The sequence below is a fragment of the Gorilla gorilla genome, chromosome 8 (assembly GCF_029281585.2).
Source record: "Gorilla gorilla gorilla isolate KB3781 chromosome 8, NHGRI_mGorGor1-v2.1_pri, whole genome shotgun sequence".
Lineage (NCBI taxonomy): Eukaryota > Metazoa > Chordata > Mammalia > Primates > Hominidae > Gorilla > Gorilla gorilla.
The window spans coordinates 55,443,395-55,469,758 of record NC_073232.2 but is presented as its reverse complement, the minus strand read 5'-3'; the positions used below and the strand labels follow the sequence as shown (position 1 = coordinate 55,469,758).

The 26,364-nt window shown below is 37.3% G+C and overlaps 1 protein-coding gene across 25 annotated transcripts in view; it reads right to left on the bottom strand.

The window, feature by feature from the left end:
- ANK3 (ankyrin 3) overlaps window positions 1-26,364 on the bottom strand; it is a 704,894-nt gene that overhangs the window by 246,410 nt on the left and 432,120 nt on the right. For 22 of the 25 annotated variants that reach the window (XM_055354157.2, XM_055354158.2, XM_055354146.2 and 19 more), the window contains exons 2-4: window positions 4,046-4,147; window positions 3,559-3,657; window positions 3,283-3,381 (exon numbers count right to left, since the gene is read on the bottom strand). In XM_055354157.2, the coding sequence (XP_055210132.2) occupies window positions 3,283-3,381; window positions 3,559-3,657; window positions 4,046-4,147 (300 nt within the window). Of the gene's footprint in view, window positions 1-3,282; window positions 3,382-3,558; window positions 3,658-4,045; window positions 4,148-24,831; window positions 25,215-26,364 lie in introns of those variants that run through there. The other 3 variants (XM_063710073.1, XM_063710074.1, XM_063710069.1) reach the window with 2 other exon arrangements.

The following is a 26,364-nucleotide window of genomic DNA, read 5'->3' as shown; positions in this document are numbered from 1 at the left end:
TGTTTTTAACTAAGATGTTAAGGGTATGGTGAAAGATTTGCATTGATTCATATACGTTACTAATTTTCATGAAGGTCAGTTAGATTAGAGGTGCAATATAAGGTCACAGAGGCTCAATCTGAACCATACCCAAAGTCCCATACTTGTACTGTCTAACTTTGTCAGGATCCGACTTTCCCACCATAGGGAATATCAGAGTACCCAGAAAGACCAAGGAGGCACTGGCTAACCTAAAGGGTCTTACCTTTGCAAACGCCACTAGAAAAATCTGTTCACTAAAAATACTTTGGTAGTTAAAATATTATTGGAAACAGACTTTGCTTCTTTATAAATTCAGTTGGTATTTTATATTATAAAGACAGAGAAGGAGAGAAGAGTGGGGGATGTCATTTGACTGTGCAGTTTGAGATTTTTCAATAGCAAACATTGTTAATCATTGTTGATACATCTAATATAAAGTATTAAGGACTTAATAATAGAATTCTTTATAATCACAATTTAGTCAGCTTAATTTCTTTCTCAGAGTAGGACTAAATGATTACTGGAATGTTAAGTACTAAAAGAAAGAGTTAACTTGTTAAGACCTAAGATCAAGGCAATGACAAAAATTACTTTAAAATCTACAAATTCCTAGTTTATAGAGCCTTGGTTTGTAAGATGAGAACTTGATATTGCCCAATGCCATTTTTATGTTTAAGATAAGGAGAATTTTTATAGTAAAGAAGAGTAAGGGGCTCTTTTTACCCTATTTTTTGTTGGCTATTAAATATCACTTACAGGTTAAAATTTCATGTCAACAGAGATGTTGTCTTGAATATTAATATTTCTGTACTGTTTTATGTGCTGCTTCCTAAATGGAGGTGACATAATTGCTTGTTACTCCTTATAACAGTTCCTACTGAAGAGTTTTTACCAGGAATTATCATTGAAACTCCATTCCTCTGCAGGGTCATCTCATTACTTATTCCATCCACAGAACAATGCAGTTCAGAAGGCATATGAGGGCAGGTGTTCAGATGAAGGGGCAAATGCTTTGCTGTGCCATGTGTGGCTGGTAATTCCGAGCACAACTGTAAGTAACAGAGAGTTTCACATGTTCTTCTCCCTTACTGCATCATAGGTGTGGAATGTGTATAAATTGAAATTAGAACTAATTAGGATTTTATTTCAACTGCAGCTTCTCCCAAACATTGCCGAGCCAGTTTAAAACTATGGCTACTCTAAGCATTAATAGTCAATAATGGATGTGATGTTTGAAAGGAGGAGGTTGATTTTTTCCTCCCTTGAGAAAATAATAAAAGAAATGAAAATGGATTAAAGAGTTTTCCCACTATCTCAGAGCTTAAAACTACTTAGCCACATTTCAGTAAAATATTATTGGGGTATTTTGAAAAACATCCGTTTAAAAGCATAATGCTTCTATTGTAGTAAGCTGGTCTGTATCTCTCTCAAAGTACCATACTTGTTGCTATTCAATTTTACATCATTCCTTTCTGGAAAAGCGTTATTACTCCAAGAGAACTCTCCTAGGGAATCAGAATAATTGGCATAGATCATGTAACGAAGGTCCAACAACAGGGATCTAGAATTAATTTAGAGCAAATATACAAGAACCATGCAGTTGGAAGCACTGTGCAGTTCCTTTTCTTTGACTCTGACATTTGATGGCATCAGAGCTATCACTGCTATGTTGGTAGTAAGCAGGGGAGGAAGTCACTACAATTCTGTGAACCCATAAAACAGAGGAGACTCCCAATATCCAAAGATAATCATACTAGAAAATCCTGGTAAAATCAAGTGCATTTAAAATGGAGAGCAAAAGGCCATAGTAAATAATTTTTTAAAGTTTGATTCAGACTTACTCTTAAAAGATAAAACTGGAAATTATAAAAATAGGCTTATATGATTTAATAAAATGTAAGTTATAACTGGATTCATATATAAGTTCTCAGAATGAACAAAGACTAAACCAAGTGTTATTTTTCCCAACAAAATGATATATGTTGACATTCTTCACTTTTTAATTTTCATAGCATACGCAAAAAAGACCATCTTTTGGAAGAAGTATTTGCCACCCAAAGATCTCACTTATCTTTTTGTCTTCATTTAATCTATGTATTTTCAAATCATTCTTATATGAAACCGCTAACAGGAAATCATCCTAACTTTTCACATGCTTCCTAGCCTAATACTGCCAGAGTGCCACGTACCCACAGCTCAGCTGTGCACCCAGAAGTTCTCCAATATCACTTTCCTTGACTTCAGGAAACTTAGTGTCTTTGTCAAAACTTGCAGTTTTGTTCTGCAATCAATTTGTTCAATATCCAACACCCCTCGGGAGACACTGACAAATAAGGATGGAAGTCAGCATTCGACTGGAAGGAATGTTTGAGTGGGAACCAGTTTTAAATGTGGTCATGTCCTTAGTGAATATTTTTGAATTATGATGATGTTTGCTTTCCTACATGACCTGTCTGTGGAGACTCAAATAATGAATACTTGAATAATGAGGACCTATATTTTAAACAAAATAAAGCAAAGTTAATTCTTTTAGATTCAAAGTCTATCAAATGATAACCTATTGGTGTTCCTCTTAGAAATTCAATGAAAGACCATGTAAGATTTATAGGAGGACCTATGTTCATTACAAAGAATCTGGAAATTTTTATTAAACTTGAGGACTTTTAAAGTTCCTTCTGCCTGTTTTTAAAAAGACTGAACCTAAGCTAGCATCATAAAATAGTGCAAGACCCTGCATTACAGATACCCTTTAAACATTTGTGTCTGTGACTAGTATCTTTTATAGATAGGCCGCTTTAAAAATCTCTCTCTCACACACATATAATATTGCAAATGAAAATACATATGAATTTAAATAATCTGCAATAATTTATCTTCTTGAGACAGAGGCTTGCTCTGTCACCCAGGCTGGAGTACAGTGGTGCCATCTCGGCTCACTGCAACCTCCACCTCCTGGGAACAAGTGACTCTCGTGCCTCAGCCTCCCAAGTATCTGGGATTACAGACACCATGATGCCAGGCTAATTTTTTGTATTTTTAGTAGAGACAGGATTTCACCATGTTGGCCAGGCTGCTCTCAAACTCCTGCCTCAAGTGATCTGCCCGCCTTTGCCTTCCAAAGTGTGCAATAATATAACTTTTTAAATATAGTTCTTAAGTATTGTGTTCTTAGAGGATATGTGAACTAAGCAAGCACCTGACCCAAAGAACATTGTTTGTAAATGATAACAAAATGTCTGTGGCATGGAGTTGTAGGCTTACCTGAGATTGTGCATTGACATTGGCTCCATTTGTAACCAAGACTTTTACCACCTCTGCTTGCCCAGCCAAAGATGCGATGTGCAATGCTGTGTTTCCTTTCTGTGAAATGAAAGTCAAGATATATCAACTCATCGATCTTTTGAATTTTCCTGTTCTCCCCAAAGAGAACAAATTTGACAAATATCTTATGAGATTTGTGCCCCCATTCTTACTGAGGGCTGAATCCTCACAGAACACGGCGAGTGGTTCAAAAAGCATTAAATATGTGATACTGACCTTTGTAGCTGCATCCACATTGGCTTCTCTCTGCAGCAGCTCAGAAACAACTTCTACATGGCCTTCTTTGGAAGCAAGGTGGAGAGCGTTCAACCCATTCTGATTAAAAGTAAAGGAAAAGCTCTACTCAGCAGGTTGAAAATAGAGCAGTAAACAACCGACCAAGAACTCCTGAGATATTATAAAGTCCCACCTGATGATCACTTGCATGTATGCTGTGCAGGAACTTGAATCTTGAATTAGGAATCAAAGTACTTCAAAACTGGATGGGTTGTTCTGTTATCATTATTTACTAAATTTTAGAAATTAATTATTAAGGGACATATGCTGACATTTCTGAATGTTCCTCTAACAGAATAATTTGACAATGACAAGCTGATAAAATTTAATGGAAAAAAACCCCCACAAATTAATAAAGTCTTTAAGGAGCTTGACGTCTGGATTTTTAGAATTTTAAGTAAAAAATTCAATAATAACTCCAGCTAACCTGATTGCAAATGTTGATGTCAACTCCATTTTTTATGTAGTCGAGGGCCTTTTCAAGGTGTCCAGCTCGAGCTGCTCTTAAGTAACTTGCATTGGCATCAGACTAAAATAAAAAAGAAACACAATTTGATGAAAAATGAAGCTAATATGCATGTTTATAAACTATCCAGCTTAAGGTCCAAACTAAAATAATTCAACTCTTTTATTTCTAACATGAAAATATGAATAAAATTTCTTTGTAAAAAGAACCAAGAAAAGTACACATTTTTTAAAAGTTAGTTTCAAGGGTACAATGTTATCCCTTGTGTGATGTCAGAATTCCTTCTGAATTGAGACAGAAAATTTCCTATAACGTATAGGCACCTTAAATCAACACACAATTTCCAGAGGGAAAAGAGAAATTCTATAACTTATTGATAATTACATTATGAAGACCCCACTATTTTCTTGTAGCAGAAATGTAACATCTATTCCTTTTATCCATATCTACCACAGCAATTTTTTCAATTAATGGATTCAAAATGGCATTATTCTTTTTCTTCTTAGAGACAGGGTCTCACTTTGTTGCTCTGGCTGGAGTGCAGTGGTGCAATCACAGCTCACTGCAGCCTCGAACTCCCGGGCTCAAGTGATCCTCAGCCTCAGCCTCCTCAGTAGCTGAGACTATGGACATGCACCGCCATGCCAGGCTACTTTTTTATTTTTTAGAGACGGGGTCTCACTATGTTCCCAGGCTGGTCTTGAACTCCTGGCCTCAAGCAACCCTCCCACCTTGGCCTCCCAAAGTGTTGGGATTATAGGCATGAGCCACCATGCTTAACCCATTTTATGTTGTACTTAATAGTCTAACAGACATTTGCAGGCAATGATGTTCTACTGGATTTTCCTATAGTACATAGCCACAGGTAGAAGCAGCAGCAGAAAGAAACACATATACAATTTTAAAACAACAAGACATGTAATTCACTCATTGAAAGCTTGCAACATTGAACTACTGCTAAACTCTAACATCTATAATTTCATAGTTGAAACCACCTACTATTGAAATCTCTGATAGAAAGATGGTGAGAGGAAAGACACTGCAAAGCTGGGCCTGAAAAATTTGTAAAGAAGTCTTGCTTAATACAGTACAATACAAAAGCAGGTTTTCCTGAAAGAGCAGCCAAAAACATTTTGTCACCAGTTATAAATGCAATCACGCAGGGTATGGCTTAAAAGAGAAAAGTGTCTTCTTTCAGCGATATGGTAAACACCGCCTTCAAAGGCTTTGTTCAAATGCTGCCTCATTTGTGAAGCCTGCCCAGACCCCCCAGGTGGAGTTTAGTTTCTCAGTGCTCCCAGCATTAATTTCATTGAACTCTCTTTGTATTTACTACACAACATCACAGATTTTGGTATACCTGTCCTTCTTCCACCCTCAATTAGGAGCCCCTTCAGAATAAGCAGAGGCGGCAGATTAAGGAGTAGGCAACTGGAAAGCAGCCAGGATGCCAGTCTTTAAGAGAGGAATGCTAATTCTTTCATGGAAATGTAATTGAGAAGAAGAAAATTCTACCCCTCAGAAGGGTCTTTCGTTCCAGTGTGGGTCAATTCACTGAGTCAACTTGCTCAGAACTTCAGAGGAGAGGCCACTGCCTCTGGAGTCACCTGCCCCCTTCTCTTTTACGGTAATGAGCCTCTCTCAAGTCACTACTGTGCCTCTAAATTGGGGCTTCTCAGCCTCAGCAGTATTGGCATTTTGATCTGAATAATTCTTTGCTGTAGGGGACTGTCCTGCTCATTGTCCAATGTTTACCAGCATTTTCTATTGACCAGGTGCCAGTGGTATCCCCTATTTGTGATAACTAAAAGTGTCTCCAGAATTGCCAAATGTCCCTTGGGGGAGGGGGCAAAGTCTTCTTAGTTGAGAACCACTGCTTTAAATAAACAGTACCCCAACTTACATAAAGATTGTACACTTGAGGAGGCTTAACTCTTTGGCCTGTTTGGGTTGCCACAAGCCTTGACTCAGCACAAGGCAATGTGACTCCATGTAATATTCATCTTACTGTTTCCCCTGCAACTGGAAGTATTCTTGGCACATAGCAAGTGCCTGTAAGTTTTTTGTGAATGAATGCATCAACAAATAAGTAAATTGGGTGGAAATAACTATTAATTAAATTATTGCCTGGAATAATACAGGAGGCTTTATTAGAAGCAGCAGCAGTTTAAGTTGAGAATCTGATAGATACAAAGGTGAATACCAGAGATTATAAACTAAGTCACCGAGTCAGGTGTCTGAGAGCACACATAGCTATTACTTAACATAAAATTGGAATTTGAGATAAGCATGAAAATCATTTAATCAGAGCAGAGGGTTAAGCAGATGACAAGAGATAAAGGTTCAAGTTAAACAAAGGACAAATAAAAGTTTCCAGGGATTTAAAGAAAAACAATGCAGTTTTTAAAGAGGTTCACTATTTAGAGATTAGTTTTTTGTTTATAAGTTCAGTTAGAACTAAATTAGCCACGCAAGGATGGCTCATTGCACCGTAAAATATCATCTTCTTTGTGCCTGTTCAATGACTTATCAGTGAATTTGCCCAGAAGGGCTCTGATGCCGTTCTGGGAACAAATGACATCAGTCCGCCTGGATATTTCAACTGCCAGAGATAACAACTGTGAGTTAAGCATCCCAAACTCCAACATGGAGTACATAACAACAGCAGCTAAAGAAGTTAAAATAGAGGTATCATAATTCAAGAAAAAAGCCTTTGAATTGATCCCATATCTGGAAAGATTTAATAATTCCATACACTGTCCATTTTACTCTCAAGTTTCCTCAGAATTTTCCCATCCAAACCTCTAAAACAAAACAAAATCAGTATAAAACAAATCTTCGAATTCAGTGGTTCTCTACCTATTTGGGATCTGGATTCTTTTGAGACTAATAAAGGTGATGAATAAATTATCTTCCTTCAACAATTGCACACACACACACACACCCACACACCAAATCTACATCTGCATACACAATTTGCACATAATTTCCTGCGGTTCAGGAGTGCTAAGCTTGCTCATGAACTTGCATTTAAGAACTCCTGCTCTACTGATACAAAATTCTCTGGTGGACGCCTTCATTATATCTATTTCATTCAATGACCCTGATATCAAACAATTCTCTGAGATAGCTAATTGACCACCTCAGAATTTTAGGAAGTACACGCAGAAACAGAAATTAATTTTCTTCACTTTCCTTGGCCCTGTTACATATCAACATGCTTACCACACCAAAACCATAACAACCACCCACTTCAAATAAAAAGGGGGAAAAGGTAGAGAAAAAGCAAGAAGAGGCAAATGAAGACTGCCCTGAAGAAAACTTACATCTTAGGAAGAGACATTACAAAGCCCACAGAAAAAGAACCAATAAGTTCCTCCTTTTACTCTTAGCCACTGGCAAACAAAATAGCCACCTCTTCCTCAAATATTTGTTGAATGTCTACTATGTGTTAGTCATTGTGTCAATAACTGGATACACATTGGTGGAACAAAATAAATGTGGCACACATAATGACTTATTTGCTTTCATTTCACAGCTTCTTACTCTCTCTCCTCTAAAATAACCTTGCATAAGTGGCAGGGCAAATATTGGATTCTTAACCATTTTCCCCCCAATTTTGCCCATAGAGAATATATTGCTGTTTATAACCTTCGTGTAAAAAACACAGTATTTTGTCCTAGCCTCAGTATCAGTGGGTTGTATCTCATTGCCGTCATTTCATGGAATAACTAGGAGTTACTCTTAACACAGTCTATAGCTTGTTTTTTTAACCTTTTGATAACCTTGTATCAAAATAATGCCTCTTTTGATGCTATATCTAAGATGCATCCAAAAACGTCAACAAATTACTATGGAGGAAATTAGGTTCAAAGACAAGCTGGATGCAGCCACATGGAAAGTCACACAGACAAAGCCACTGCCTAAGGAATTAGTTGCACAAAAATGAATATGAACAGGTTGTTCAGCACTTTTTTTCCTCTGGGTGACCAAAATCTGAGGAATTTGGAAATGAAAGTTTATTTTATTACCATTTAATGTCCTGTCTACTTAGTCATTTTACTAGAAATATGAATCATGTATGTTTTTCAAGGAAATAGCTTCACGCATAGAGTCAAGCATTATTATGAATTAATCTAGTAACTCAGCATCTTTACCAGCAGTGGAATATTGATATTATTCAGCAGAAAGCAGTTATTGGAAAGAATAACCATTTTCAGAGTGCCAACCTCAGTAATACTTCATACCTTTGACTATAAGCTAGACATGATTATAAGCACTTAATATTAATTATATTATTCATCACTTAATATGTATTAATTTTATAAGTCCTTATATTAATTTATGTAATCCTTATAACAGTTCCATTAAGTAATGTAGTGGGTTGAATGGTGTCTCCCCAAAACTGATGTTCATTAGGAACCTCAGAACATGACTATATTTGGAAATACAATCTTTGCAGATATAATTAGTTAAGATGAGGTCACACGGGATTAGAATGGGCCCAAAATCCAATGACTGGTGACCTTATAAGAAGAGAAGTCACATGGACACATAAGAGAGATGATGGCCAAGTGAAGAAAGAGGCAGAGACTTGACTTACGCTACCTCAAGGCAAGGACCACCAGAAGTGGGAATAGGCAAGGAAGAATTCTGCCCTAGAGTCTTTAGAGGAAGTGTGATTCTACTGATACCTTGATTTTGGACTTCTGGCTCCAGAACTGTGAGAGAATACATTTTGGTTATTTTAAGCCACCCGGTTTGTGGTGGTTTACTATGTCAGCCCTAGCAAACTAACACGAGTAGGTACTATTACTAGCTCCATTTCGTAGATAAGAAAATTGAGCTGCAGGATGAGTGACTTTCCCAGGGACACAGAGCTTGTGAATGACAGGGATGCAAACCCAGTCTGGCTCTGGAGTCTAGGCTGTTAATCACCATTCTAAGAAAGGGCTTAATACATGTTTGGTCTATTCCAAATGAGAATTCTTAGCTCATTCATTCATTCATTCATTCATTTTCCATCAGTCCATCCATTTGTCTCTCCATCCATTGAATTAACTATTTTAGGCACTTTCAGGTATATCTTCCATGGATCAGAATTTCCTCATTAAGTTTATTATGAGACTCAAGATCGGGCTAACAGTGGATCACCTGAAAAAATGCAGACTGGAGACCCAGTGAGTACATTACATAGCTCTGCTCCTTTGCTTCTAAACTTTTCTGGGGGGCGGGGGCAATCTCAGGAGCCTCTTTCTACTTGATGTGCCAAAAAAATCTCTAATCTTTCCCCATTACCTCATCTTCCCAGCTACCTGGGAGCCATGTGAAGGGTCAGATGCTCCTTCCTGTAAACTTCAAATTCCTTTTTTCTACTGGTGCCCTGTCTTCTGCCTACCAACATAGAAAACAAAACCCAAAATACAAAAAAGTTTCCTTCCACTTTTCTACCCAGCGCCCTCTTGCAAGTGATGATCGCCTCTATTTCCCAGTGCAGTGGACTAGGTAAGAACCAAAGCACTGGAATCACACAGCCCGAATCTGTATTTCAGCTATTCTACCTCTTAGTGTTTGGTAAGTTTTAAAAAATATCTATGTACCTCAGTTTTCACAGCTGTCAAATGAGAATAAAATAACCTACTGTTAGGATAAAATTAGATAACTCAGGTAATTAACAATGTGAGTGCACAGCTAGGCACTCAATTAAATAGATTTTTATGAGTTCTCCTTTAAATATCAAACATTTTGAAAGATTGGTGTAGGTTCACACTGACTTATATCCTTAATACTAATTCATATTTGCACTTCTGGCAATACGGTTTCTCTCACTAATCAATACTGTCTCTCTGTATAAAATCACCAATGACCTTCCAGTCATCAAGTTCCATGACTTTAAAGTTTCTCCTCTTGTAATGTTTGACAGTACCGATCACCTTCTCTTTCTTGAAAATCTTCCCTCAAGCTTTTCTTCTGTCATCTCTTTGTTCACTTCCTTCTGTGCCTTACTGCCTCAACCCATCACTGAAAATGTTCAGAACTCACATTTCTTTCCTTCCTGCATGCTCTTTCTAGGTGACCTCATTGCTTCTATGGCTCCCACTATTCTCTCTAAGCTCAGCACTCCATATCCACGTAGTGCTCATCCTCACCCCAAGACATTTCCATGTCCCACAATTCCCTCACTCAACAACAGCAAAAACAGAAGTGTGCTGAAATATATAATGCATCTGCCTGCAACCAGATGCTAACAACAGAAATATGAACAATAGATTTCCTTGTTTTTATTTAAATATCTGAAGATTATCCTAGCCACCCAGGCATGCAATCTTGGTGTAACTCTCTGATTACCTTTTTTTCTTCACTCTCTCCCTCAAACCCCCTTCCAGAAAGTTATGTGTATACATCTGATTCAATATTCTGTCTTAGGGACTTTTTTAGTTCTTCCTCCTTTTTTAAAAAAAGTATTTATCATGATGCATACCATACATTTAAAAAATACATAAAACATATATGAACAGTTCAAAGAAAAATCATAACATAAACACCCACATACCCTCTTTTCAGCTCAAGAATGCAAGTTACAAGTGGATTTGAAGACTCCCAACGAGTCCCTTCTTGAGTGGTTCTCCTAAGGCATCCTCTGTTTTAGTTAATCACTCTCATGCCTTTCTTTATAGTTTTAACATTTATGTACCCCTCTGTAGGCTAAATATTATGTAATTGACTTAGTCTTAGTACTTAAGAGTCTTAGTACTCTATATAAGTAAAATTATATATTATGTATCATTGTCTTTTTTTGTCTAATGTTGTGTTTCTTAGAGTCATCCATGTTGACATGTAACGTGGGTAATTTATAATTGCTAACATAGAATAGTCCATCATGTGATTATGACACAATGTATTTATCCACTGTGGAGTTGATGGATGTTTGTCTTGTTTCCAGTTTGGACCATCTATGAAAGATACTGCCATTAATATTCTGGCACTAGTTGGGGTGCATAAGGGCAAGAGTTTTTTAAATCTTAGGATCATAAATGCTGGGTCACTCAGTATGTGCTTATTCAGCTTTACTAGTTAATTTCTAGTTAATTGTATTTCAAAGTGATTGCACCAATTTACATTTCCCTGGCTTGTGACTGTTGCTTGTGACCTCATATTCCTTAGAAACTAATCTTTGGTAATTCTTTAATGCCTGGATTAATGTTGTCATATTCCAAAGAGAAATTTGAGATTGGTTCTGCCAGTTGCCTAGAGGCACTATCAACCCAAGATTACTTTAAAAATAAATGCTTGGCTTGAGGTTTTTTGTTTTTGTTTTTGTTAAGACTACACGGATAAATTTAGATCTCAAACTGGTATAGATATGAGGGATTCCTTGTGGTTACAAATTCTCAGGACAGATTTTTTTCCCTTCCATCTGGTGACAAATGGGGAGAGGAATATTTTTCCTGTCTCTTCTGTATGGTGGGTTTATTTCCTGTCCATTCTTATATTGGGGGCTCACCATTTGGAGCCCAGGTTAATGTGGGGTCTCTTATTAGACTATCCACCTTGGGCATGTCCTAGGCTTTGTCTCCTGTACTCTGTACTCATACAACCAAGTAAAACAGTTTTTGCTTTCACATATATATATTTTTAAATCTCTACAGGCCTCTTACTTTTAAAGTGCTAGTTCAAAGATGCACTTCAGAAGACTTATTTTTATTGTTTTCCTAACTTCTTAGCTTTCCCTACAGCTGAAAATATGGTCACTTTCTTTTTCCTCATTCATCCTTCTCCCTGGCCAGTTCAGGCCCTTGCTGTATAATGCCCAGATCACTTAAAAAATCTCCAGGAGGCTGTAGTTGGCACTAGTTGAATCTGTTGGAAGCACTGAACAGTGTATAAAGGGCCACTGAGGGTTCTAAGAAAGTCAAGATAAGGAAAATAGCTGCAATTAAATGAGTGCCTACTATATACCTGGGACCTCACTAAGCATTTTACATGTATTATTATTATGCACTATGTCTTACTATACATGCATTATCATTTATTTCTTAAGTATTCAATCAAAACAGGAATCTCATTACAGAGGCAGAAACCTAACTTTCTTAAAAATTAAGTGGCTTGCCCAAGGTCACATAACTAATAAGTAAGCAGCAAGGAATGAAACCCAAGACTGCTTGATAGCAAGCCCAGGATCTTCCCTCAACACCAGGGGTTTTCCATTTGAGTTCTGTGAAGCCCAAAAGTCTAGAACCACTGAGATCAAGGGTAGGGCTCAGTGAGCAGAGTTGTGTGTGCCTATCTTCAGTTTCACCCCAAATACGTCTACTCTTATCTGTTTAATAGATTGCTGTTTTATACCATATCTCATTTGTTCAAGCGTTGTTGCTTTTAAACCATAATATCCAATCCACTTCTATGGCATAGGCTCACAGGCCCTTTAAAACCTGTCCCAAACACATACTTCCAGCCTGAAACAAAACATGAATCAACACTAATCTTGAAAGCAACCTAGATATCTTTTTATTCCTCAACTGCCCCCTATAATTTCCTGGCACTGTGACCTCACTCAGGACATTGGTAATAACAGTAATGCCCTGCTAGTAATGCTCACCAACCCTCCTCACTTTCCCTCCCCGACCAACAGACTCACCTACTAAATTCTGGGTCCAGCTCAAAGATCCCTTCATATTTGCTACTTTCCCTGATAAACACTAGGCATGATCCCTTCTCGCTCTGGACTCCTATAGCACTTGGTCTGTTATGCTTAGGATCACGTATCCTACAGAGATGGATGATAATCTTTTTTAGGGTAGGTCTTTGTCCTAATCTAGCTGTGCATACTGGAGCCTGAATTCATGGTAGATGAACCTACAGAAGTTCATAAAGTCAGAGAAGCTCATTGGGAAGGGCCATTTCTGCATCCTGTTACAGCTGGGAAAACAGCCGATAGGAGGAGGCAGGATTTCAACAGGGGATTTGGTCAGTGGAGAATAAAAAGAAGAAAAGGTAGGTAGAAATAAAGAGCCAGAAAGGTTTGAGGAATTGTAGAATTGAGTAGAGAACAGACAATCTCTACTCAAAGGGGATTCCCCTGGGAGCGGGGAGTCGGTGAAAAGGACAGGTTCAGGAGAGGTTTGGAACACCAGATAAATCTGATTTAACTTCGCCATAAAGATACCAGGAGGAAATAAAGAGTTTTGAGGAGTGAAAAGACATCATTGAAAGCTATATATTGACCCAATTAATTGACGTCAGATTTGAGTGTGGGAGGAAATGGAGATAAGATCTGTGGGTCCTTGTTGTCAACCCCACTGTGCCTCAAGGATCTCCCAGGTAGGAATCACACACACACACACACACACACACACACACACACACACTCACAGACGTCACAGCCAAGGGATTCAGATTCGATTGGTCTGAGATGGGACGTTTTGATCAATGCTGCTCAAACTGATCTCCTTTGGTGACACATTAAGTTCTCCTTCACCAAAGGAGAAAGCCACTGAAGTAGGTTACTGTGAAAATATGGTTGTATGTGACAATGTGATAAGAAGACCTGGGGGGGCTAGCTGTGGAATGGACAAGAAAGTGATGTAAGAGGCATTCTGAAGGTATACTGACAGGCTTCTAGTTTAACATACAAGATTAAGATCTCAAGGCCAGATTTTAAATTCTTCACTTTCATAATTATCTCCCCCGACCCTTTTTCATCTATGCCCTGCCTTTTTTTTTTTTTTAAAGAGATGGGGTCTTGCTCTGTTGCCCAGGCTGTATTCAAGCTCCTGGGCTCAAGCAATCCACAGCTTCTGGCTTATGCCACCTTCTTTCTTCTTCTCCCCTCCCCCTTTCTCTTTCTCTCTCCCTCTCTCCTTCTTTCTTTTTTTGGGACAAGGTCTCACTCTCGCACCCAGGCTGGAGTGCAGTGGCATTATCATGGCTTGCTGTAGCCTCGATCTCCCCAGGCTCAGGTGATCCTCCCACCTCAGCCTTCCAAGTAGTTGGCACCACCACACCTGGCTAATTTTTGTATTTTTTGTAGACATGGGTTTCAGCATGTTGCCCAGGCTGGTCTCAAACTCCTAGGCTCAAGTGATCTGCCTGTCTCAGCCTCCCAAAGTGCGGATGTGAGCCACAGTGCCCAGCCTTATGCCCCCTGCTTTTCATAGCCAGAAACTAAAGATGAGAGGCTTTGCTTGGTAGCACTGAGAAGTAATTTTTGGTGAACAAAGTAACATGAGTTTGAAAATTATTCTCCATCAGAAAGGGGACTTGAACTTTTCAAAATCTAAAATGTGTTTATTTAGAATAAGATAACGTCCAACAAAAAATTAGTCTAATGACTTGAAAGGCCCATTCTTCTGTGTTTAAGGCTTTCGTGTGGGACACAGAACTGTGGCTCTGCCCAAGCACATGAGAGGGGAGCCAAAGGGTGGATTTTTTTTTCCTATGAGACTAGAGCTGAATCACTGGGACACGGCCATCCCGATTGTGACCACTCAGTTGCCAGATATTTTAGAGTAAGATATTGTGCACTGATATTTTTATAGATATCTTGCATAGTGATCTAATTTCCCACAAATTTCAAAAGAATGCAACCAATTACACAAACGAAAACAACGGTGACATTCATACTATAATCTGCTGCCTGTCAGTAAAAACCTTGGCTCTTTAAGAGATTGATATTTCTCTTTTTAAGAGATTGGTCTATGTCAGCAAATGCATTATTTTCAAGTACGTGTTTTGGGTGTGGACATCTTAAATAAAGGGGAATTTTATGTGCCTTTTTCATGGTAAGAGCTTGAAAAAACTTGAACCCTTTTAGTCAGGAAAGACCTGAGATTATTAAGCTTTTATTCTTTTTTTTACTTAATTGCTATCCAGTTATTAGAAATAAACCAGCATTTCTCATTCATAAATCAGCCAGAAGAGGAGTAGAGAGGGGGTTACTTAACCAATTAAAAAATGCTTCTAAATTTCTAAAGGTGGTCTATATTAGTAATAATCACTGTCAAAACTAACTGAAGTAAAAGGGGCTTGCTCCACAGATTCCCTCTGATAGCTACAAGGCTGCCTTTGCATGGATTTTGCTTGGAAGTACCCTCAGTTCATCCCTGAAAATGAGGTCACTGACCCCTAACACATGTTAGGCATGGTTAGCATCTTTACACTGGGACCTGTGCCAGAAAGACCCCTGCTGGTGCACATTTCAAACCTGCTGGGGTGTCTGTGCACAGTGGCCACTCTCATGCTGAAAGGCAAAACAACATTCCCATCTTTATCTTTAAATAGAGGGGAGTGGGAACCAGTTAAAAAAATACAGTGCTGGCAGGCTTTTGTTTTTGTAAAGGCAGTGTTTTCAAGAGATTTACCTTGCCATATGCTGATAAAACATACCCTCATCCAGTCTGTCCACTATGATCTGGTTTACATCAAAAGGAGGATCTAGAATTCAGGCCCTGGGGCTATTTTTTCTCACTCAGAATTCAGACCCCTAAAAATTCTCTTGGAGACTGATTAGCAACAAAAATAAATATAGAGAAGAAAAAAAATTTTCCCATGGGAGGAAAAACACATGTCAGGTGCTGGTGGGTGGGTGAGTATTTCTAATATTCCTCAACATAAACTTGATTATGTTCAGCTGCAAAATAGGATCTGTGTTTGTCTCAAATTTTCTGATAATATAAAGTAAGATCTTAAAAAGCCAGTTTCACTTGTCTCTCAGAGGATATAAAATCATAGGTATCAGGAGAGGAGAATTTGTGTCTTAATAATATGAGGTCAATATAGTAACATTTTGTCTTGATTTGCACCAGGCTATGGCCAACTATTTTGACTCAAAACTTTCATTTTCCTTACACTATGGAAGTTGCAAGGTATCTTACTGTGCTGCAGACACAAAGTCACTACGCTGTATTAGGCAGAAAGCCATAAATGATGTAAGGAACTGGTAGGATGATTTGACTAGATGACAAGCAAGATCCTCCCTGCCCTAAAAGCTCCATGATATTATGCAATGTGCAAATGCTTCCACTGCTAATGGTAAGTGTTTAATTTTCCAAACAAGCAAAGACGGAGCAGTGTTAATAAAAGTTCTATTATGGCCAAGGTACCTAACCCAAGATGTGAAAAGAAGTATAGCCCTTTATCCAAGATACGTTTCTTTCTTTCTTTTTCTTTTTTTACCCCCAGACAGTCTGTCTCTATCACCCAGGCTGGAGCTCACTGCAATCTCCACCTCCCAGGCTCAAGCAATCCTCCCACCTCGACTTCCCTAGTAGCCAGGTCTACAGGTACAGACCGCCACGCCTGACTAATTTTTGTAATTTTCAGTAGAGACGGAGTTTTGCCTTGTAACCCAGGCTGTTCCTGACTTTTTGTGATCAGGTAATCCGCCCATCTTGGCCTCCCAAGTGTTGGGATTACAAGTGTGAGCCACTGTGCTCAGCTCAAGAAGTTTTTCAAATTTAAAATTAAAACGAATTATTCGACTTTATTTCATTAGGAAATTTTAGGACAGCATGAGTTTGCCTTTACTTGGGTTAAGCTATACAAGAGGAACAGACAGGTCAACCTTAGAAGTAATAAAATATTTATATTTGGTTATTCTGAAATCTAAAGATTCAAATAAATAAGTAAGCCTGGAAAATAACCGCAGATGGAGAAACCATTTCTGCAAAGTATGTTTTGCAGGTGTATTCATTACCAGACTATTTTGAAACCTCCGCTGTGTTTGAACCTGTTTCTGATTACCTCTTGAGACAAAGAAGCATGAGAGAAATAGTAATATGTTGCTCTGAAAAAAAAAAGTCTATCCATTGCATTCTCAGGGCTAAGCAATTTAAAACATACAGCAGCCCTGGAGAATTTTTTTTTTCTTAATACACGCTAATGGAATGTTAATATAAGGAAGATTTAGTCCTTTGGAAAAGTGTAATCATGTTTATTTCAGGGAATTATTTTCCCCATTGAGTTAAAATAAGATAGTAATCAAAGGTTTAATAAAGTAGCAGTTAATGGTTTCTAATCTGTAAGTGTTCTAGATGCCAGCCTTCCCAAAAATACCTAAAGTATTTTTCATTTGTTTGGGAGAAGGCGTGTGCTGAACAAAAAAAACATAAAGCCACTGGGGTCCTAAACTTTCTTTCTTTCTTTTTTTTTTTTGACGGAGTCTCACTCTGTTGCCAGGCCAGAAGGCAGTTGTGCAATCTCAGCTCACTGCAACCTCCGCCTCCCCGGTTCAAGCGATTCTTCTGCCTCAGCCTCCTGAGTAGCTGGAATTACAGGCACCCACCACCACGCCCGACTAATTTTTGTATTTTTAATAGAGACGGGGTTTCACCACGTTGGCCAGGCTGGTCTCGAACTCCTGACCTCAGGTGATCCACCTGCCTTGGCCTCCCAAAGTGCTGGGATTACAGGCATGAGCCACCAAGCCCCGCCCAGGGTCCTAAACGTTCTATCAGTCACCCCCTCCTCTCTTTTTGCTTTGCTTCATCTAGCTCATCTGTCTCAATTATTTCCCACATGAACATGTCGTTAAGAAATTCTCTTTTGCTTTCCTGCGAGCCAAGCTGCCTAGGAAATCCTTGATGCATAATCTATTCTTCCTTGTTTACCAGAGAGAGTGGCTGCTTTAAACATCCCCCTCCTGGAGGGATCCGCTGGCATGCATCTCATCACGCCTTCATTTATCATCTTGTGATAGCATTAGTCATTTACATACATACCCTCGGCTCACCCTAACATTTACTAAATAATCTCATGGTTCATAGCGCTGAACTAGTAAACTGGTAAGCAAAGATACAGTAATGATTAACTCTTAGTCTTAATAAACAACTTGCTTTGTATTGAACAAAAAAATACGTACAATTCTATCTGTTATACACATCTTATATTTTGGGGTAAGCAGCGGTCACCGTATCATCTCTATCAAATAGATAGAAAACTGAAGCAAAGAGAGGTGTGATTTGCTTAACTAGCTAGAGAAAGTGCTGAAAATAGAATTTGGGTTCCCTGGCTTTAATGTTCTTCCTACCACCTAATGATACAGAACAAGAATGAATTGGAGCCACTCCTCACATACAAAGAAGGCTAAAAATGACCGACAACTTTGTCTCATTAAACATAAAATGAAACGAGATAGTATTATGCAGTTAAAATCTGGCAGTCTGCGGAGATCCTTGTTTATAAAACAAATTCCAATTTTTTGCATAGCTTGGCTACACAACAACCACCACAACAACAAACTGCTGAGTCCCTTAGAGAGGTACCTCATAATACTGAGATATTGCTATATTCCGCTCAGGAAATACATAGCAGTAACTTCTGGCATTATACATGGTAGATTATATAAAACATGACAACTGTTTGGGATTTTTCCATTTATTTGGTATGTTATGTATCAGAACAAGGATTTCAGGCCTTCATGCTTAAGGATCCTTATTATGTAGGAGGTATTGGCATGAGTCCTAAAATATTTAATCCAAGCAACTATTCACATTTTATATATAGCAACTGAAAACAGTGATAAGCTAAAACTGGTCTAGGTAGCAGAGAGAAGAGAAAGTATTTGAATAGATGAACATTTTCCCAACAGTTTTTTTTTTAGACCAGGAAATAAATAGCTTGATTTTTAGTGTGGATAGACTTAATACTGCAAACATAATTATTTTCTTGCAATGCATAAATATACTCTATATGGTACGAATCAGCTAGGAAATTACAATACAGTGGACTTCAGCTTCCTGGTCAGATAATTAGAGGCCTGAGGTTTAAAAGCCCAGAGGAGTTGAAGGGTGAGGCCATGGCACCAGAGGGAAAGGAGGTGTTAGCTAGTGAGTTCTTGAATTTGTCATCCTAAAATGTTGGCCACCAGCTGATGCAGCTGGAGCCTTGCTAGAATTGTTGGTAAATGAAACTATGTGCCTTTTTTGGGAGGTAGGGGGCTTGCAGGGAGGATGGTTTCATGCTGATTTTTTAAAAAACAAATATATCAAAATGTTATTGTTCTTTTCACTTAAAATGTTTCATTTTTACTTAAGTCTGTAATCAACAAAGGGATTTTAGGAGGCCTTGCTGAAAATATAGCTAAAGAAGTTCTTATTTGAATGTATAAAAAATATTTTTAAAAACAAGGTTAGCTCACTAGAGAAGTCAGATAGACAGATAGATAGATAGACTGATTTGGGATCGTAAATAATCTGTAAGTGACATTTATATTTTTCCTTGACTAGATTTGGAATTGGGAGGCTTAAACAGCTTTACATTAAATACAACAAAAGGGCAAAATATAGAAAGAGCACATACATAGACACACAAGAAATCTTTCTAGAAGTGCGAAGGAAACATGTAGTAAAGAAAATAAGGAAGGATGTTATTTTCTATGACAAAAAATGAAATAAGGAAGAGTGGACTTTACCCCAAAGTTAAGGTAACCACTGGACTCTGTCATTATAAGTAGTTATAATATGGAAGGTGACTTTCCGTTATGTTACCGTCTAACAGCTAAAATGTACTACGAGGGTTACTAGGAGCAAAGACTCCTATTTAAGGAGCTATGTGATATGTGTTTTCTAAGTATTTGTAGATAGATCTAGACTAATATGTCACTTTCTATTGGCAAGTCAATGTAGTTTAGTGATTTCAGAGTTCAGACTCTGGACCCAGGATGCCTAAGTTCACAACCTGACTTTGCAATTCACAAAGGATGTGACTTTGGCCAAGATACTTAAACATACTGTAGTTAAATTTCCTCATCTGTAAAATGAAATTAGCAGTAAAATTTAACTCAGAGGCTGTTGATATTAAAGGAGATAATACATGCCGAGCAGTTAGAAATGGCATGGCACACAGTTGGTCCCCAATTAACATTATCCTTTATTAATTATCACTTTAAAATTATTTTAAGTTAATATTCTAGTTTGTTTGGCTACAATTATAACCATGAGAGTCAAACAAACATACAGGGACTGAACCCACGAATTTGACCTCATTTGCCCAATGCTTTCAGGAAGTAAGGGAAGCAAACAAAGCAGAGAACACTCACATTGTGATCTGTCTACAGCAGCGGTTCTCAAACTTATTACTCAAGGTAACTTTATACTCCTAACTATTATTGAGGAACCCCAAAGAGCTTTTGATTATGAGGATTATAACTATTGTTATTTACCACATTAGAAAATAAAGCTGACAATTTAAAAATTAATCATTAATTTATTTTAAAATAACAATGGCAATCTTGTTACATGCTAACTTAAAATATTTATCTTATGAAACATAACGGTATTTTCCAAAACAAATAAAAAAGATGAGATGAATGGTATTGTTTTACGAGTCTGCAAATCTCTTTAATGTACGTATTGTTTTGGTTGAAGTAGGTCAAGGATACCAGTCTTCAGGGTACTCTAGAAGGGTCTCAGGGACACCCAGGGGTTCTTGATTGACCTCATGATACAAAGGCCTAACACCTCCGAAGAGAACACTTTAAGCAAAAGGCAAGACTGAGCAGGAAGCAAAGTCTAAATAAATATAGTGCTACTATTTTTGCAAAGTACAGATCAGGATCATTCTAATCAGTACCTATTCATTGCTTTTCTGCTACCTTGCTTTAGTTCTCCTAGAGTCTTTCCAAGTGGCTATGTCCACGCAGTCGAAATACTTGAACACTAATACACCTCCCCAGTGGATGACACTGTCCATAGGATGTCCACTTAAGGTCCTTAGAAATGACATGTGACAAATAAGCAACAAATTCCATTGCAAGTGATGCTGCCAAAAAGATAGCATGAGAATTCCTTAAGGACAACTTGTCATTGTTGCATAAACACAACTACAGATACAAATAATCTGTTCTGGGAAACTTCTACATGGAAAATGACAGCCTGATTCTGGTCACTAAAATGGAAAGTTAACTAGAGCATGTTCCTTTTAAACATTTTTAAAAATATTTAAATATTTTAAAATAGTCTCTTGTAGGACTAACTGGTAACTAGAAGGCCACGATTATGAGAGGCTGTACCCTTCAAAGATGAAGCTTTGCTTAAAATCTTAACAAATATTTATTGAATACATATTATATTCCAGGTTTTGGGGATCAAATAATGAGCAAGACACAGTCTGTGTTTAAAAGTCTACAGTAGGGCTAGGCGCAGTGGGTCATGCCTGTAAATCCCAGCACTTTGGGAGGCTGAGATGAGAGCCTAAGAGTCTGAGATCAGCTTGGGCTGAACATAGTGGGGCCCTGTCTCTACAAAAAATATTTTAAAAATTAGCTGGGTGTGGTGGTGTACACCTGTAGTCCCAGTTACTCAGGAGGCTGAGGTGGGAGGATCGCTTGAACCTGGGAGTTCAAGGCTGCAGTGAGCTGTGATTGTGCTACCGCACTCCAGCCTGGGCAACAGAGTGAGACCTTGTCTCAAAAAAAAATAAAAAATAAAAAAGTATGCAGTATTCAAAACATATCTGATCTTACAGATACAAGTGTTTTCAAAATATGACAATAATCACTGAATTACAGAAGTATGTAAATTTACAATATATCAAAATGATGTTGAGTTAGAATACAAAATAATCAATAATTCAAGACTAAATAAAGCTGAAACATATCCAGATTCTGAAAAGCAATTTTTACATTATTGGCTTCTACTTTTCAAACTGGTTGCCATCACTCACTGTCACTCGACTAAAGAAAAAAATGGCATTCACTACCCAACATTATTCTCTGGAAATGTTTGCTATCATGAATATCTACAAAGATATTCTTACAAAAATCTTACTTACAAAAGTAAAAAGAGACTCCTAAAATAAAAGAATTAAATTCCTTACAGATTCTTATGCTTAACAAGTGATTATTCGTAACTATGAATATTTCCCTGAAATACACTGAAATTTATGTTATATTATCTAATTATATATTTATCAATAGTCCAATTAGAAGACACAGTTTAATTTTTATTACTAGGTTTTGCAATATATTCTGAGGATCATGATAAAACATTTAAAAAATAAACATTTGCATTAGGATAGAGTTGGCAAACATATTTACTTTGCGACTAAAAACGTCTTAACATTATAAAGAGAATGACTTCGAAAAGATATCTCATTATATTGTAAATTCTTTTTGGTCTTACAGATAACTTAAACTTTATTATCATCCAAATTTATAACCGACCTGAGGCAGCATCTTTATATTGTCACACAGAACAAATTTAGTTGGTAAGTAAATATTATATTTACTATATAACTAAAAGTCTCCATTTCAAAACAAACACTATAACAGTCTCAGCAGCAAAAGACAAGTTTTGTGATTTCTTTTTTTGAGTTTGACTATATAAAATATCCTACTTGCCCCCAATTTTCTTAAGTGAAAATCAACAATAAAATGAGGGATTCTTCCAACAGTTAAATATGTATTTATTACTGGATCAATCATTGAAAAAATATACATAACATAGGAAACATCCGAATTCAAAGATTTTCTATTTGGCATTATAGGGTAACTTCACAGGATTTAAAATTAATGCACATCAGTTGCTATTGAAGGATCTTATTATTAGCTACCTCTAAAATGCACACTGAAATTGGATTACATTTGGGCTTTGTTCAATATTAGAGTCTAGGTTTTTTTCATGAGCATTATTGAAGAGTTAAACTTTAAAGTTAACTTTTCATCAATCATTTATGTCAAAACTAGTTCTAGTTCTTCCATACAGAAAATCTCTAAACAATACTGTAAAAACCACAAGCCGAACAGAAGCAGCAGAAAGTATTAATGATCATTCATGAAAATGCAATTATCTACTATACCCTCTTTGCAAGGATTTTGTCCATAGTTCAGCTCACGCAGATAAAGTGTTCAGTCTTCCATTCAAGTCAGAGACGAAGGCAGGAGAGGAATAATTCTACATTTTCCAGCAAAACCCAGTACAGCAATAGTATATGCTACTCTATTGTGATGGAACTTCTATATGATTCATATCGGGTCAGTACCCTTCCAGAGTTACTGCTTACGGCATGATAATTTCAAATTCAGTCTGTCATTTTATTACACGTTTTTTCAAACAGCATGCCCACCAAAACAGAAAACACTGCACATATGGGCTGAGATCAAATGCTTTCACCATTTAGTTGATATATTCTGACAGGAGGCAGAAACAAGATGGTCTACTTTTATTTGGGCTTTCCTTTTGGATCTCAGATTTTTTAAACTTATTAATTAATAAAAGGCCAGAACTCTTCAGGTACATTCTTTAAGACTCGTTACAGCAAGCCTTATCGCTCAAACCCTTCCCAGCAATGAGTATTTCTCAAAGCTGTCTAACTATGTAATTTATGATTATGCATATGCAAAGTTTTCAAATCCACAACTGATGGAACAGAATACACATCAAAATTTAACAGTACAGTTTGAAAATTTTGGATGGGTAAGTTGATTATTTTTAGAGTGATATAACATGATTTTTAGGACTCACTTGCCAATATGCTTACATTACTAGTAAATTACAGTTGACATTAATGTCTGGCATTCATGCACAATCTTATAGCTTTATTATGAATCTCAAAGATTACCCTTAAAAACTCTTTCTCTGAGACACACAGAATGTTTACAAAATCTCACTCAGATTAAAATTTCATAATTGTACATATGCAATATTGCCACATTCCATAAAGGTCACGAAAGGTTAATATTTTCGCAAAAAAATTCTGTCTTTAAGAATACAAAGATGAAAACTGAATCCATTTAAAATAAAGATAAAAATTGTAAGTTTTCCAAATTGCTTTTTGTAACACTGTGAAATGACAGCTGTTTTCTCAAAACCATTAGCATGTTTGTCCACCTGATACTAGAACAAGCAACAATGTCCTCATTTTTATGATGTCTCATTCTAGTCATTATGACTATTTCACTAAATGTTTAAACACAATATTCAGGAATCTAAGGTGTTCTCAGAGTTAGATACACTGATGTTAACTGTGTAACATCACACAGTTAGCTGAAAGGATATAGGTAGAAACAAGAGATCACATGAACATTTTCAACCATACCATGATCTACATAGCATTAGGTGAATCCCTCAGAATCAAATACTTCAAAATTTCACAAACATAAAGCAAATATTTACTCCCTTTATCTACACAGTATCCCTTAAGGGGGAGATGGCTTACTATGCCAATTCTTTAAAATTATTAAACAAGATGACTTATTTATATCTATGTGCAATTCTATTAACATAGAAATAAAATTACATTTTCCAACTTCTAATTACATCCTTCATCTACCATTTATATGAGTTTCAAAAATAAATTTTAATTCTATGTTTTCTCCCCAACTGTAAAATTTCATATTGCCCCTTGTAATTAATACATCAGAAAAAGCTGAATTTTAAAGCTGTTGGATTTCTCTTGAAAAAAGTGCAACCATATAAACCTTTTTACGCTCTTGGATTTACCAGGCTTTTCCTGCACTCCTAATCGCCCCCTGTCTTTTTGTATTTTGTTATGCATCCTCTTAAGGCAGGCCTTAGCTGAACTCACTCCAAATTACATCACAGGCAAAACATATCTAGAGTCCGGATCGGAACAAAACAGAAAGGACAGTCCATTGTCCTACACATATTTAACTCAAGTGATCCATAGTGCAAACAGGTTAATTTCCTTCCTACCCAGCAACAAACATTTTTTAAAAGGAACAACTATTCAGGGCAAAACAGAACTTCTATAAGGAAAGTACATTTAATTTAGAAGCTGTAAATGCTTACTTGTTCTGGGAAGCTCTCTCCCTCTTCCACTGCCATTCTCTGTGGCCAAGTAAGAAACCTGATAACTCAATTAGTTAACACTTTGGACAGAGCATCACGTCTAAAAATATCTGCCTTCGGAAATGTAAAGGTTTCCCCCACTTCCTAGGAAGGAGGTAGGAGCTGGTCAGAAGCAACTAACTAGAGTATTTAAATGGGGGGTGGGCGGGGCAGACAAGAGTACAGAATCTGCCTGGGCCCTTATAAACAGCATAGTACCTCCCAGAATTCCCCACGACTTACCATATTGGCTCTGTGGATTTAGTCATGATATGTGGAATACCGAGAATAGCAGGGCAATCAGCTGGGGATTGTACCCTGGCTTTCTGGCTGCTTGGAATTACTCATGAGACCAGCTTTTGTCATTCTGCTTATCAGCACTTTCCTCTGTACTCACGCTACTCTGACATTCCTTCTAAAGACAATACCACCATTTTCTCCTCTGTCTTTCTGGAATCCAGTCAGGCTTGGCTTTTATTATTGGGCTTTTTAAACTTTTAATTTCCTTCTCTGTATTAGCTTTTCTAATGAATATATGTCTGCGTAGACATGTATACCTACAGTTATATACACACTCACACAACAGACACACATGCACACTCTGAGGGCATACTTTACTGCCAAGGAGAGTTACTTTACTAAACCAATTTCCTTTTGTCAAAGGGCAAATGCAACTGATGATCATCTTTTTAAAAATACAGCACTGTGCCAAACTCATGTGTATAACCGGGTGGGAGAAAAAAACCAAACAACTCATTGAATACTTCCGAGATATATATATATATATATATATATATAATATATATATATGTGTGTGTGTGTATATATATATACACACTATATATATGTATGTGTGTATATATACTATATATGTATGTATATATAAACTATATATATACATATATACACACACACATGCACGCACACATATACACACGCACACATATGCACACACATACATATATACACACACATACACACATGTGTGTATATATACATATATACACACACATACACACATGTGTGTATATATACATATATACACACACGCATGCACACATATACACACATACACATACACACATACATACACACACACACACACACACACACACACACAATATACATTTTTTTTTTTTTTTTTTTTTTTTGAGACAGAGTCTCACTCTGTCACCCAGGCTGGAGTGCAGTGGCAGGATCTCGGCTCACTGCAATCTCCGCTTCCCTGGTTCAGGCAATTCTCCTGCCTTAGCCTCCTGAGAAGCTGGGACTACAGGGCCCACCACCATGTCTGGCTAATTTTTTAATTTTTAGTAAGGATGGGGTTTCACCACGTTGGTTGGCCAGGCTGGTCTCAAACTTCTGAGCTCAAATGATCTGCCCGCCTCAGTCTCCCAAAGTGCTGGGATTACAGTCATGAGCCACTGTACCCGGCCCAGATAAATATTTTTTACTTAGCTTTTTTCAACTAATACAATTCTGCTTTTCAGATAT